Source organism: Herpailurus yagouaroundi, unplaced genomic scaffold (genome assembly GCF_014898765.1).
Source record: "Herpailurus yagouaroundi ecotype Mexico unplaced genomic scaffold, PumYag 159, whole genome shotgun sequence".
Classification (NCBI taxonomy): domain Eukaryota; kingdom Metazoa; phylum Chordata; class Mammalia; order Carnivora; family Felidae; genus Herpailurus; species Herpailurus yagouaroundi.
The window spans coordinates 26,483,868-26,499,431 of NW_024412400.1; the positions used below are offsets into that span (position 1 = coordinate 26,483,868).

At 42.0% G+C, this 15,564-nt stretch overlaps 1 protein-coding gene across 3 annotated transcripts in view; it reads left to right on the plus strand.

The window, feature by feature from the left end:
• The window catches only part of LOC121033657 (collagen alpha-4(VI) chain-like), a 124,533-nt gene that overhangs the window by 5,042 nt on the left and 103,927 nt on the right, over positions 1-15,564 (plus strand). For all 3 annotated transcript variants that reach the window (XM_040480162.1, XM_040480163.1, XM_040480164.1), the window contains exons 2-3: positions 10,527-10,615; positions 14,262-14,864. In XM_040480162.1, coding sequence (XP_040336096.1) covers positions 10,540-10,615; positions 14,262-14,864 — 679 coding nt within the window. In that variant the 5' untranslated portion in view covers positions 10,527-10,539. The remainder of the gene's footprint in view (positions 1-10,526; positions 10,616-14,261; positions 14,865-15,564) is intronic.

The window sequence follows — 15,564 nt, forward strand, 5'->3', positions numbered from 1 at the left end:
CTTATGAAACGCTGGGGTGGTGGAATTTATAAGTTACACGTCAGTTGTAAGAGTTTGAATGTTCTTTTTCCTTGGATTAAATCGTTCAGCAGTTTGTTCAAACGTTAAATAATGATCATAAAAGGGAAAGATTTATTCGTTTCAACAATGTAGCCAGCACTACAAAGATTTCTTGGGCCGAGACTCTTCTCTCTGTGTGTTCACAGCCCAGTGGGGTAGATAAATGATCGGCGGCAATACATACGGCAAATGGTGTAGGTGATGTATGAACCAGGCACTTTGGGAAACTAGGTGAATCGGGATATGAAAAGGGCCTAAGATAGAGAAAAACTGCCCCAAAGCTGGGATGCTATTCACTTCCAAAATTTTAAATACCTCACAAATCGTGTGCTGATCTTGAAATTATTGCAGCTGATGGGAGTGTCAGGGCCCTGCTGAACTCTGACATTGTTATCCTTATCCGTCCCTGGAGCAACGCTCCAAGATTCTGCATCTTGTTATGGCTTTTTTCTTTTTTGAGCCTAATAACACATTAATTGTCATTGAAATGTTTGACACAGCCTCCCTCAAATATTTTACAACAAAGTTGTGTATATATCCAAGCCGTCATAAGATTTGTGAATGGGCACAGAAGCAAATGTTAATGTTTATGAAATAGGTTAAGGCTAACCTTTAGTTTTTCTTAACTGTTAAACATGCCGTGTGAATTCTAATGTGATGTGTACAGAAGAATCTGTTCACGTCCCCCAATTGTTTGCCTCCTGGAGCTTCCTCTTGCCCAGATGTGGTATACTCCAAGACTATCTTGTAAGAAAGCCAAGTATACACTGCCTGAAAGAATCCTGTTTAAATGACCAGAAAAATTTGGAAAAAAAAGAAAGGACATAGCTCTTCATTATTTCTGGGAATAGAGTATAATTAGAAGACAAATTGAAAAATGCGTTAAATTAATTTTTCACATTTGCATTGGATCTTTCATCTAAATATTTTGAAGCTTCTGCTTACCTCTCAGTCATGTATATATAAAGAAAACATTTTAAATTGATCGTTTCTTCCCTTTCCCCACGTAGTTGATAAGAGACACTGTTTTCTTCCCTGTGGAGCTAGAGACGCTGTTGAAAGTCAATGGAGCAGACATCTGCCTGGTTGGGAACCACTGCATGCTAAATGCATGGAAGAATGGTCTTCAAAGTGTGGTCCCTTGATTCCACTCAGCATGCAAATTCTCACCACTCAGACTTATTACATCAGAAACTCTGGAGATGGGGTCCAGGAAGCTGGGTTTTAACAGGTCCTCTGGGTGATTCTGACTCAATGCTCAGGCTAAGAACCAGTGGCATAGAACGTTAGAGATGGCATCTTTTCATTTCATTTTTGAGGGACCCATAGAGGAAGAATAGAAACCTTGAGGGAGACTTGTATATAAAACACTGCTGGTTTAATTAAATGAAGTTAAGGCAGTTTATGGATGAAAACCGAGAAATTCTACCCGGATCCCCTCTTATATCCCACCTTCTGAGTTCATGCATTTCAGAAAGCCAAAGGTTTCTATTAGATGCATGCCCTCAGAGCCTGTGCAGCAAGGGGGTATGAGCTCCAAGAAGGCTTAACCAGGTCTCCTGTGGTCAAAAACCTTAGCTCGCAAGGCCTTGGATGAGCTCTACCTGGGGTGTCCAATACCTCTTCTGAGTCCTTGCTCATGCTGTTCCATGTCTGGAATTCCCTTTCTCCACTTGCTCACTTGTACATTTCTACTCCTTCTTTAAGTCTCAACTCCAGCATCATCTGCTCTTTGAAGCCTTTACCAAGTGCAGAGGGATGCTCACCCACTGTGTTCCTCAACACCTTGTACAGATTTCGATATAATTTTGCTCATCCCACAATATTACAATTCATCCATTTCTTCCTCTCCCCTAGGGTTCCAAGTCCTCCCAGGAAAAGAACTATTTCTTTAATTCACCTGACATATTATGTGGTAAACAATAAACACTCAATGAAAAAGTTATAAGATTCTCACCATATGTTGTTTCTTTATGAATTATTATAATTCTGCTGAACATTTGAGAGTAAGTTGGTGACCCCAAGACCCTGTGCTTCATATTATGTATATTTCTTAATAACAAGGGCATTCTCTTACATGACTACAACACAATGATCAAACTCAGGAAATGTAACACTGATACAGAATTATTATATTCGGTCCATGTTTAATTTTTACCTATTATCTCACTTTATGTCCTTTATAGCCGTTTTTTCCCCCCAATCCATGATCATGCATTGCTTTTAGTTTTCATGTCTCTTTAGACTGTTTTAACCTCAGTTGGTTTCTCAGCTTTTCTTTGTTTTTCATGACATTACTATTTTGGGGGCGCCTGGGTGACTGAGTGGATGGAGCATCCCACTCTTGATTTTGGCTCTGGTCATGATCCCAGGGTCATGGTATGGAGCCCCACATCGGGCTCTGTGTTGAGTGGGGAGCCTGGTTAAAATTCTCTCTCCCTCCGTCCCTCTCTCTCTCCCACTCATGCTTCCTCTCTTTCTCTCTAAAACAAAACAAAACAAAAAAATAAATAATAATAAATATATTTGAGCAGCACAAGCCAGTTGTTTCTTAGACCATCTCCAAGTTTTGGTTTGACTGTTTATCAGATTTAAGTCTTGGATTTGGAGGAGAACTACCATATAAGTGATGTAGAGTTTTCTCATACATCAGTTCAGGAAGTATGTGATGGTGGTTTATCCCAACATTGTTGGTCAAATCATGTCCACCATGTTTCTCTTTTGTAAACATACTTTTTTACCCTTTATAACCTAGAAGGTATTTGTTAGGAGATATTTTGAAACTTGTGTTAAAACCTTGTTCCCCAACATGCTTCTACCCGATGGTTTTAGCTTCATTTGGTGATTCTTCCCTGAATCAATTATTACTATAGTGGTTGGTTGCAAGGTAATTTTAATTGAATGGATTAATCTTTAAAAAAAAATAGATTGTTCTAGGGTCACCTGAGTGGCTCAGTCAGTGAATTGTCTGACTCTTGGTTTCAGCTTAAGTCATGATCTCACAGGTTCTTGAGTTTGAGGCCTGCATCAGGTTCCACATGCTGACAGTGTGGAGCCCGCTAGGGATTCTTTCTCTCTCCCTCTCTCTCTGCCCCTCCTCCTTGCTCACTCTTTCTTTTTTATTTTTTTAAAAAATTTTTTTAACGTTTATTTATTTTTGAGACAGAGACAGAGCATGAACGGGGGAGGGGCAGAGAGAGAGAGAGAGGGAGACACAGAATCCGAAGCAGGCTCCAGGCTCTGAGCCATCAGCCGAGAGCCCGACACGGGACTCGAACTCACGGACCGCGGGATCGTGACCTGAGTTGAAGTCGGACCTTAACCGACTGAGCCACCCAGGGGCCCCACTCACTCTTTCTTTCAAAATAAAATAAATAAACATAAAAAATAGATTGTTCTAGTTGACTATTTAACTATTTAACTTCTTTCAGCATACTTTGTGAGAAGTATCTCTCTTCTCCACACCCATTAGAATTATTTTCAGAAAGAATCGGTATCATTCTATGCTAAACCTACCCAATTGCATGCCACTTAGTCGCTTTGGGTTTATTTTTGTTTTTTTGTCTTTTTGTTTTTTGTTTTTGCCTTCACAACGGACCCTACATGTTCAATGCAAAACCCCTCCAGCAGCTTAATTAGATAGAAACATCGTCAGGAAATAGTATATATAATACAGGTATTAAGTCCTTAAGCTACAGACATTTTTCTCTTCATTAATGTAAATACAAATATGCACAGCTGCAAATGTTTAGAAACTTCTGACTTTCCCATTGTATTTCCATAAACAGCTCTGGTACTTTATTTACAACTAACTAAAAATACTTCTCATTTTTTGTGATTAATTGCATTAATACTAATAATTAGGACATAGCAGAATATGAAAATGTAGGTACCCTACTTGAAGGTTTTCTACTTCCTCTAATTTCATTGAGTTAAAAATTACAGTATTGTATTTTATTGTAATAGCAATAATCATAATATCTGAATTTATTTTCTTTTTTGTTTTGTGTATGTATGAGCAATGCCTTTTTATCTTATTTTTTTCTTTTCAAATTTTTATTTCAATTCTAGTTAGATAACATACAATGTAATATTGTTTTCAAGTGTAGAATCTAGTGATTCATCACTTACTATAACACCCCCTATTAAACACAAGTGCCCTCCTTAATACCCATTACTCATTTAGTCCATCCCCTACCCACCTCCCTTCATCAACCTTCAATTTTTTTCTATTGTTAACAGTCTTTTATGGTTTGTTTCCCTCTCTCTCTTTTCCACCTTCCCCTACGTTCATCTGTTTTGTTTCTTACATTTTACAAATGGGTGAAATCATGGGGTACTTGTCTTTCTCTGACCGATTAACTTTCCTTAGCATAATACACTTTAGCTCCATCCATGTCATTGCAAATGGCAAGATTTCATTCTTTTTTTCTTAATCTTTTAATGTTTATTTATTTTGGAGAGAGAAAGAGAGAGCATGAGTGGGGAAGGGGCACAGAGAAGGGGAGAGAGAATCCCAAGCAGACTCTGTGCTGTCAGCACAGACCCAATGTGGGGCTCCATCTCATTAATTGTGAGATCATGACCTGAGCTGAGATCGAGTCCAGTACTTAACTGACTGAACTGCCCAGATGCCCCAAGACTTCGTTCTTTTTTTTTTAAATTTTTTTTCAACCTTTATTTATTTTTGGGACAGAGAGAGACAGAGCATGAACGGGGGAGGGTCAGAGAGAGAGGGAGACACAGAATCGGAAACAGGCTCCAGGCTCTGAGCCATCAGCCCAGAGCCTGACGCGGGGCTCGAACTCACAGACCGCGAGATCGTGACCTGGCTGAAGTCGGACGCTTAACCGACTGCGCCACCCAGGTGCCCCAGGACTTCATTCTTTTTGATGGCTGAGTAATATTCCACTGTGAAATGCGCGCGCGCACACACACACACACACACACACACACACACACCCCACATCTTTTTCCATTCATCAGTTGATGGATATTTGGGCTCTTTCCATAGTTTGGCTATTGTTGAGAATGCTTCTATAAACAGCGGGGTATCTCTACCACTTCGAATCTGTATGTTTGTATCCTTTGGGTAAATACCTAGTAGTGCAATTGCTGGATCATAGGGTAGTTCTAAATTTAACTTTTTGAGGAACCTCCATACTATTCTCTAGAGTGGCTGCACCAGTTTGCATTCCCACAACAGTGGTAGAGGCTTCCCCTTTCTCCACATCCTCACCAACACCTGTTGTTTCTTGTGTTAATTTTAGCCAACCGGACAAGTGTGAGATGGTATCTTATCGTGGTTTTGATTTGTATTTCCCTGATGGTGAGTGATGTTGAGCATCTTTTCATGTGTCTATTAGCCATCTGGATGTTTTCTTTGGAAAAGTTTCTATGTATGCCTTCTGTACATTTCTTCACTGGATTATTTGTTTTTTGGATGTTGAGTGTGATAAGTTCTTTATAGATTTTGGATACTAACACTTCATATATGTCATTTGCAAATATCTTCTCCCATTCCATAGACTCCCTTTTAGATTTGCTGATTGTTTCCTTCACTGTGCAGAAGCTATTTATCTTTAAGTCCCAATAGTTTATTTTTGCTTTTGTTTTCCTTGCCTCCGGTGATGTGTCTAGTAAGAAGTTGCTCTGGTCAAGGTCAAAGAGGTTGTGGCCTGCGTTCTCCTCTAGGATTTTGATGATTTCCTGTCTCACATTTAAGTCTTTTATCCATTTTGAATTTATTTTTGTGTATGGGGTAAGAAAGTGGTCCAGTTTCATTCTAACATGTTGCTGTCCAGTTTTCCCAATACTAGTTGTTGAATAGGCTGTCTGTTTTTTGATTGGATGTTCTTTCCTACTTTGTTGAGATTAGTTGACCATATAGTATGGGGCCATTTCTGGATTTTCTATTTTGTTCCCTTGATCTATGTGTCTGTTTTTGTGCCAGTATCATACCGTCTTGATGACTACAGCTTTGTAATATAGCCTGAAGTCCAGAATCATGATGATTCCAGCTCTGCTTTTCTTTGTCAGGATTGCTTTGGCTATTTAGGGTCTTTGAGGTTCCATACAAATGTTAGGGTTGTTTGTTCTAGCTCTGTGAAAAATGGTGGTGTTTTGATAGGGATTGCATTAAATGTGGAGATTGCTTTGGGTAGTATAGACATTTTAACAATGTTTGTTCTTTCAATCCATGAACATAGAATGTTTTTCCATTTCTTTGTGTCCTCTTCAGTTTCTTTCATAAGTGTTCTATAGTTTTCAGAGTACAGATTACTTACCTCTTTGGTTAGGTTTATTGCTGGGTATCTTACTCTTTTTGGTACAGTTGTAAATGGGATTGAACCCTTGATTTTTTTTTCTGTTGCTTCATTATCGGTATATAGAGATGCAACTGATTTTTGTACATTGATTTTATATCCTGCAACTTTGCTGAATTCATGTATTAATTCTAGCAATTTTTTGCTGGAGTCTTTCAGGTTTTCTACATGGAGTATCACGTCATCTGCAAATAGTGAAAGTTTGACTTCTTCCTTGCTGATTTGGATGCCTTTTATTTTTTGTTGTTGTTGTTGTCTGATTGCTGAAGCTATGACTTCCAGTACTATGTTAAATAGTAATGGTGAGAGTGGCCATCGCTGTTTTGTTCCTGCCTGTAGGAGAAAGGCTCTCAGTTTTTTCCCCATTGAGAATGATATTAGCTGTGGGTCTTTCGTATATTGCCTTATGATGTTGAGGTATGTTCCGTATAAAATAAGTTGCCTTTTCTTTTTGTAAGGAAAAAAATAACAATATTTCCCTAGAGCTGAAGCTTTATAGTACCCTATGATCAGTAGACTTGGTGCATGTGAGGGGTTTGTGCTAGTCTTCTGGGGGTGGGGCCTGCTTTGCTGATTCTCAGGTAGACTTGCTCTAGAGGTGAGGCACCTGCAGGGCGCAGAGGGGAGGTGGTAGGAGACTTGTGTATGTGGCTCCAGCCTCCACTTGGTGGCGCTGTTTTACCCACTGAAGTTGGTTAGTGCTGACTGGTGAGAGGCATGGCCCCACTCTCTTGTCCCCGGAGTGGGGATCTCACACCTGTCACTCTTCTGGAAGCCCTCACAAGAAGAGCAAGCAATCACCTCTCTTGTGTCCCTGCTTCTGCCAGATCCCCACCTTTACTCTGCCTGCATCTGAGCTGCCCACTGCCAGGTGGCACAGCACTCCTGTGTTTTATCTCAGGCACGTGGCTGGGTTTCAGAACTGCACATTTTAGCCATCTGCGCAGTGCTGACCCATGCTGATCCTCTGGGGGAGGGTCTCTCTGCGCTGTGGTGGGTGCTGGCTTTCCCCAGAATTCAGTTGCGTGAACTTCAGAGTTTATGATAAAGTGCAGCAGAAAGCTGGCACCATGGCTCACTGCCCTCAGCCAGTGACTCTCTTCCTATTCCAGCGAATGGGGCAGCTCATTGGTGCCCACGGAGTCTTTTGCCCCCCATAGGGGCTATGCCACCTCTCCAAAATGTACCCAAGCAAGGGACTTGTTCCTCTCTGTGTGACCCGGGGTCTCCTCAGAACACACTGCCTGCTCCTGGGTGTCTGCCCTCTTTCCCCCCTGCAGCACTGCTAAGCCCACCACGTGTGACCCGGGCAACGGCACAGACCTCCAAAACTTCAAGCTCTGTGCTTCGCTCTTTCGAAGAACTTGGCGGTATTCAGCCCCTCTCCCTTTCCCAGTCCATGGTTCTGGGGAAGGATTTTTCTTGTGCAATTCCCTGCACATGCTTTCACTCTTTCTACCTCTCTCCTTTCTCTCTCACTCTCTCACTCTCTGCCCAATTAGGGCTCCTTCCCCATCGCAGCACCCACAGCTCTTCTCTCCCCCAAATCAACTCTCTGCAGCCCCTACCTTCTGTGAGGTGGCAGTTTTTTCACCTCTAGTTGTACATTTTTGCTCTTTCAGTCCTTGGATGGATTTCTTGGGTTTCAAAATGCTTCGATATTTACCTAGCTGTGTTGGAGGGATGAGGCAAGCCTAGGGCCTCCTGACTCCTCGGCCATCTTAACTTCTCTCCCATGCATCCGATTTATTTTGGATCATTCTCCCTGGCACTTTCAGACTCTGAAGCTCTTTACTCTTACACTGTCCTTAATCCATCAGAAGAGTCTATTCTTTATGATCATGCATTCATTTGTTTGTCGTGAGATGAACGTTTGTTGGGGAAGAGGATATTTACAGTCTGAAAGTGCCTTCCCTCAAATTACTTAGTCTCCTTGAGGAGGCATTAGTGGGAGGTTGATGTAGAAACTGAGGAACAGGGAAGTCCAATTATATCACTTGTGCTTATTGGAAAATTACCGGACCAATACCCTGGGGAGTGTTTGTAATATCATGGGAAATGTAGTAGGTGTTCCAAATCAGCACCAAGCCCTTGAGAGTCGGCACATAAACCTTCAAAGGTGAAGTGGATAGCTCAAGTCCACAAAGGCAATGGTCAAGCTTACAGGAGAATCAAGTTTTCCGGCTTCTTTTGAGCTCAAGGCTTCTCCCGGTGTTTTCTGTTAGCATAAGATAATAAAATAGATGTGTTTGTCTCACATCCTTGAATCCTTTCTAAGGAGTAAATTAAGCATGAATAGTAGAAATATGTCCTATGGGAAGCAGAATGGCTCCACTTCCACTTTCTGGAAAGAGGACCTCAGTTGCTGGGTAGCTGGGATTTCTGGGCATCATGATATAATTTTTACACACTGTCCCATTTAAAGGGCCCAAGACTGCAAAGTGATGTAGGCCCAATGAGATTCTATCTGAAACTCTTTGATATATTTAAAGTACGTGTTTAAACTTTCCTAAATTTCTTCATGTTTCCGGTGTGTAACATTTCTCTCCCCAAATTGTTCAGTTCTCTAAACGTGAAAGCAGGTTTGTAATTCTATTATCTGGAGCATCTAATACAGTGTTTTGTACATAAAACCGTTGTCTTTGAAGACAAATTGGTGGATGCTAACACTTAGGGCTTGAGCTCATATTTTTACCCCATGGCAAATCGTTCTTCATCTTACATCAGTTGGGCCCTGGGCGGAGGCGGGGGGGGGTGGTTGTTGAGTGACAGTCTGGGCTTAGCGATTTTCATTGAAGGGTTTGAGTTGCTGCCATGCACTGCACCCAGGGTCGGGTTACCTGGTATAGAACCTGACAGTCCATGGCCAGCGGGCTGGAATATGCAACTTAACCTTTGTGGGGCCCAGTGTCTCCATTTCCATGAACAAGATAAGCAGGGCCTTTCCCAGGCTTGAGGTGAGGAACGTAGAGATATTAGCATAGTGACTTACAAGGCAGTGATTGAGAGTGAAAATTAAATAAGTTAAATAAAAAATATAAATGAAAACGTACAAAACAAAATAACTTCCTTACGAACGTGCACTACAGAGTGTTAGTGTTCCTCTGCTTCTACGGATTCTGAGTCTCAAGTTGGGGGCCATACTTTGTCACTTTCACATTGTGGGCATCCAAGGAGACTTATTTCACTTAACAAGCACTGAAAGAGTGATTTCTCTGTGCCAGGTATAGGTGAAGCATTTTGCAGCAATGAGCTCACTTACTCCTGATTTCAAGGCTATGAGGTAGAGGGGCCAGGCAGTGAAGCAACTTGCCCAAGATTAACTATTAAGTAGCGGGTCTGGGATTCCAACTCAGACAGTTTATCTTCAAGAATCCTTACTTTTAACCTTCGAGGATGCTGAGGGGAGCTGGCTAAGAAGACAAAGGCGGGGTATTCCTTGTTCCAGGTGAAATCTCCTTCAATGTGAATGCCATGATTTTCTTAATTTTAAACACATGACCTTGCTTTGAGTCAAAAAATAGAATGGAATTGGGGACTTGATCATTTTCATGGAGGCCTTTGGAAATGAGTCCAAGTTGAAGGGAGGACACTGACGCTCTCCTCCTTCTGGCAACGTAGAAAACATTTTCTGGCTAGCCTGAATTCATCAGGCAGATGCGCTCCTCCGATATTTGAATATTTCTGCATGCCACGAATGTTTATAAGGTCAACCAGTGCTTGTATAAAAATACAAGCAAAATCATCCAGCAATGTTTATGTTCCACTGAATGAATTCAGTGTGTGAAATGGAAGTCCAACCCATGCCCTATATACTTTATCCTTTTATAGCTGCATCTGGACAACTTGAAACAGTAAAGTCTGAGGTATAGGCTTTGGGTGTTTACAAAATTCTTCCTGAGTTGGGTCAGCAAGGCCATCTTCTTTGTACAATTGAAACAATGTAGCAACAATCCCTTTATTTTTATCAAGTTTCTGTTGGTCTGTGGAAAGACATGGATATATATATATATATTTGTATGTATACACACACACTATTTATAAATCAACTTTTTGAGATATAATTAACATATGGTATGGTATACTCATTTTAAATGTATGAAGACATAATTTTAATTACGAAGTTTTTTTTCCCCCCAGGTATATATCTAGAATGGAGATTCGGAAGATGTTTTGGGAGTTCATCTTTCTTGCAGCTACTTTTGGCCTCGTCAAATCACAGAGAATGGGTAATGCATTGGATTCCCTAAGCCAAAAACGATGACCTCGCTGGGAACCTAGCGGTAGTGATAATCCTAAAAGAAAATATTACAGAAGCTTCATAATTAACAAAAGGGAAATGCTTCTTTTCAGTAGAGCTTAGAACCTAGAAGCTTTTTTAAAATTTTTTTTTAACATTTATTTATTTTTTTGGGGGGACAGAGAGAGACAGAGCTTGAACGGGGGAGGGGCAGAGAGCGAGGGAGACACAGAATCGGAAACAGGCTCCAGGCTCTGAGCCATCAGCCCAGAGCCCAACGCAGGGCTTGAACTCACGGACCGCGAGATCATGACCTGGCTGAAGTCGGCCGCTTAACCGACTGCGCCACCCAGGCGCCCCAGAACCTAGAAGCTTTTAGTGAACAGCGGGCACTTGATGTTTTCAAAGCTTAACCTCAAACGGCAAAAAAAAAAAAAAAAAATAGATGTGAAAAAATGTTCTAATTCTGAATGTATTACCAGGCTGTCAAATGCTTTTGTAAATATAAGCCTATTCTCTTGACTCTGCATTTTGCATTCTCTCTTTGGGCAGAGTTGTTCTGAGGGGTAATTGTTGTTACAAGATGGATAGCTTCACTGAACACTAGTGACAGCTTTGCAATTTTTTTTTGCAGTTATTTTAACAGATTGTTGTGACTTTTCACGATGAAAGTCTCATGAAGAGAAGATTGGTTAAGTAGCCTAAAGCCCCACTGAGACAATCTTGAAGCTTAAATATTTATATATAATTACACAGACTGTTATTTGTTAGGAAAAATACATGAAGCTCTCTAAATTTTCCCTCCAGCTCTGAATCCTCTCTCTTGTGGACAGAAGCTGTGACAGTCAGTCTTTTCATGTTTCAAACACCTTCTAAAATGACAAAGGACTTGTGGAGGGGCTAAGAGAAGCAACAATGTACGAAAATGTAATATATCTCTCAAGGTGCACATGATGGAACCAATACTTAATTTGTCTGAAAAGAAATATTCTACAACTGTGAGGTTTCTCCTGATTGGAATCATCAGGGAAATACTTTCACGGTCTGTGTTTGATCTCCTCTGAAAGAAATGTTAAGGGGGAACAAACCAGTTGGCCCTTCCTGGGGCACTCACTGAATACTCTCCTCTCAACAGGAGTGCGTTCTGGAGGGCTAAGGGGAAATAAAGCTCAAAAGGCCATAAGCTCATTTATTATCTGCCTTTTCGGAAATCATGACTCCACTTGGCTTTACGACCAAGATTAGGCAAACTCTTGAGAGGTGGGACTCTGGAATCTAGAAGTGACAAATGGATTTAGTGTCCCTAGGGTACACCAACCTTCATGAGCTCTTCTCTGCTTAAACTCTTACAGGGTCTTTGCCTTTCAATAATATGGGCTTTTCGCTTAATCTTTATGGCAGTCCAGAGTATGGACTGGATGTCAGGAGACCTGGTTTCTAATATTGACCGTTTGAACTGATTACATGGGTTACTTTGCCTTTCTTGGTCTCATTTTCCGTATCTGTGAGATGGATGAATTGGACTCATTATTCTCTACTCGCATTTTTCAATACAGTGGCCACTAGCCACATATGACTATTTAAATTAAAATAAGTTAAAATTCAAGAAAATTTTAAATCTAGTTTCTCATTTGTACTAGCTACATTCCAAGTGTTCAACAGCCACATGTACCTGGTGGCTACAGTATTTCATTGCATAAGCTCATAAGATTATTTGTAACTCTAAAATTTTCTGATTCCCTTATTTGGTTTCATTAACGTTCAATATTTCCATTCTTGTAAGTGACGCCTTCTCCTTTTCTCCCTCCCTCTCTCCTTTTCTCTTCCTAAGTATTTATTTCCTTAAATATTTTTGGGGTGATTATTCTAGGCTAGACACGAGTGATGGACAAAGAAAAATTATGGTATGTGTTTTCATGAAGCCCACAGTCTAATTGGGGAGATTGGCATTAATTGAATAAACACTTTAATGAATGTTGCATTACAAACCAAGATAAAAGAACATGATTCTATGAGAATTTATCAGGAGGGGGAGGGGAGGGAGGGAAAGGAAAAGAAATGAAACTCAATGGAAAGAAACTCAATGGAATCGTATGTTGGAGGCAATAGCAAGTGGGAACGTGGCAGGTTGAGAACTTAGGCTAAGGAGCCTGGACCATGGAGAACAAAGTGATAAGGCAGAGAGACAAGGAGAAGGCAGAGAGATCAAACTAGAGAGTGCAGGGTCAGCCCAAGGCAGTATTTAAACCCTCTTCCTGGCACAAAACCAAACATAAGATGTGTTTAACCAGTGTGGGATCATCATCCCCCTTTTTCAGCCACTTGAAACTAACACCATCTTGAGGTGGTTTCTGCTTTTGTTTCTCTTCTGTCTCATCACTAATTCATGTGTTCTCCTACCATCATCACAGATAATCACATTGCGAGGTATGGGGGAGAAGTCATGCTGGTCACTGATGAGTAGATCATAATCACCTCTTCCTTTTTTTTTTTGGTCCACACAAGCACTGTGTTTAATCTGTGTACTTACTTCTTGTCACAGAAATGTAATGTTTGAGATGGAAGAAACCAGGTCATCTGGTCAAACCCTTATTGTAGAGAAGACGAAATCTGAGAAGCAGAAAGATTAGCTTTTTGCTCAAGTCCTGCAGCCACCTGGTGTCTGATCCCTTCCATACTGGAGACCAGGGTGGGCCCAGCTGGATCACCACTTGTCTGACCACCACTGGGATCATGGTTCCCAGGGTTACAACTGGGTTTGGGAAAAGTAGTTGTAGTCAAGTGTGCAGACTTGAATTCAGGGAGCCAAAGGACAAATGAGAGCCACACTTATGGTAATGCCATGAGTCAAACTAAAAGGGGATGGTGGTAGGTAGGGAGTGCCAGAGGTCAAAGCTGGAAAGCTGATCTTAGTTCGGGTCTCTAGAAGCAGAGCCTGGGACAGGGATTTGGTGAATGTGTTATTTTGAGGGAGAAACCTATAAGGGAAAGAGAGAAGTGAGATAAACTGGAGGTGAATAAGCCGAGCAAGGATGTAGTCTCAGGTAAAATGCAACCTTGGCCTGAGCCATGGAAGATGCTAGAGCATAAATAGCACCATGAATTATTTCAGTTAAAGGAAGGCGGCCAGGTGTTTGTATCCCCATGTGATTGAACATTGGCCACCTGGCCAGTGTAACTTTCCAGGTGTCTTCAGATGTGGCTGTTCCTTTCAGCCAGGGTCTGGTCTCTAGACAAAGTCTCAGAGGGGAACAGTTAACTGTAGTGCTTGAAGCAGCTGGGCATAGGTGTGCCCACCAGCAGAGATCTAGGTGAGGTACCAACAGCATCCTCTGCTGGTAGAAAGGTGGTTTCTTTTATTAAGTTTAAGGGATGGGTGGAGGGCCATGGTCAGAGATCTCACTGAAGGGGTCAGGAGTCTGTTAAAATGGAACAGAGGCTGGCAGGTGAACGAGGGTAGCCATGAGGCAGCAAGGGAAGATGGTGGTGTGCCTGAGCCGTGCATATTAGCTATCGTCAAAGAGCTGTGCAGGCAGATCTCCGGGGTGTAAAGGCAATGAATGGGGAGAGAGATATTCACAGCCAGGAGCTGGCAATTTTGTGATGTTTTATCTTGAATTGACTCTCTTCCCCAGTCTGCAGGGACGCCTCTGTGGGAGATGTCGTGTTCCTGGTGGACACCATCATCAACCCCCAACATGCCCGTGACGTGCGGAACTTCTTGTACATCATGGTGAATGGCTTCAATGTCAGCAGAGAGACCATCCGCGTGGGCCTGGCTCAGTACGGCGGCATACCTCGTTCTGGATTCCTCCTTTCCACCTACAACCGCAAAAGCGATGTGCTGAAACACATTCAAAGGTTTCAATTTAAGTCTGGGGGCCGCAAGATGGGCCTGGCCCTGCAGTTCCTCCTAGATCACCACTTCCAGGAAACAGCAGGGAGTCGGGCCAGCCAGGGTGTGCCTCAGGTGGCCGTGGTGATCAGCAGCAGCCCATCTGAGGACCACGTGCTGGAAGCTGCGGAGGCATTGAAGAAGGCAGGCGTCTTGCTTTATACCGTTGGTGTCAAAGATGCAGTCTTGGCGGAGCTCAGGGAGATTGCGAGCAGTCCGGTGGAGAAGTTTGCCTCCTTTGTCCCTAACTTCTCTGATCTGAGCAGTCATGCTCAGAAGCTGCGGCAACGGCTCTGTGATACTTTGGCAAAGGCAGCTCAACCTGCCGGCTATGTCTTGCCAGGTACAGAGGATTTCCCCTTCTTATTTCTGATCTAGAAGTCACAGAGCTCAAACCTTTATCTCTTACTCGTCTCTCCCACCATCCTTCTTATTTCCCATATGTGTGCATGTTGAATTTTAGCATTACAGTCTCACTAAGCTATTTGTGCTCTATGCTCCTCTCCAATCATTGACCAGAGACTTAGCAACTTTTTAAATAAATCCTGTGGGCCTGATGCTCGTTCTATATACAGATGTAGTGTAAGTCCATTTCTGAAGGAAGAATGTTTGTACCCAGAATTATATTATTATGCCTAGATTAACTTATCCATGTTGTCTGGATGGGGGGCAGGGCAGAGGAGGAGAGAGGGGCAGCAGATCCCCCAGGAAGCTTATTTAATTTACTGCCAGCGTGTTGGTATAATGTAATGGTTATGAGAATGAATTTAGGGAGAACTAAGGTCTGGGTTCAAATTCCAGTTCTCCACTTTTTAACTGTGTCCATTTGAACAAGCTACTTTATCTCTGGGAATCTAAATTTTCTTCCCAGGATGGTAGGACCTGCCTCAGAGAGTTGTTGCAAGCTTTAAGTAAAATTGTGCAAGTCGAGTGCTTCTCACAGTGCTCAGTCCTTCAGAAGTGATAAGCATCGTGGTGATAAGCATTGTGTTCATTACTTGTGATGACGTAACTATCATTAGCTTTGTACTTCCGTTGGTGGT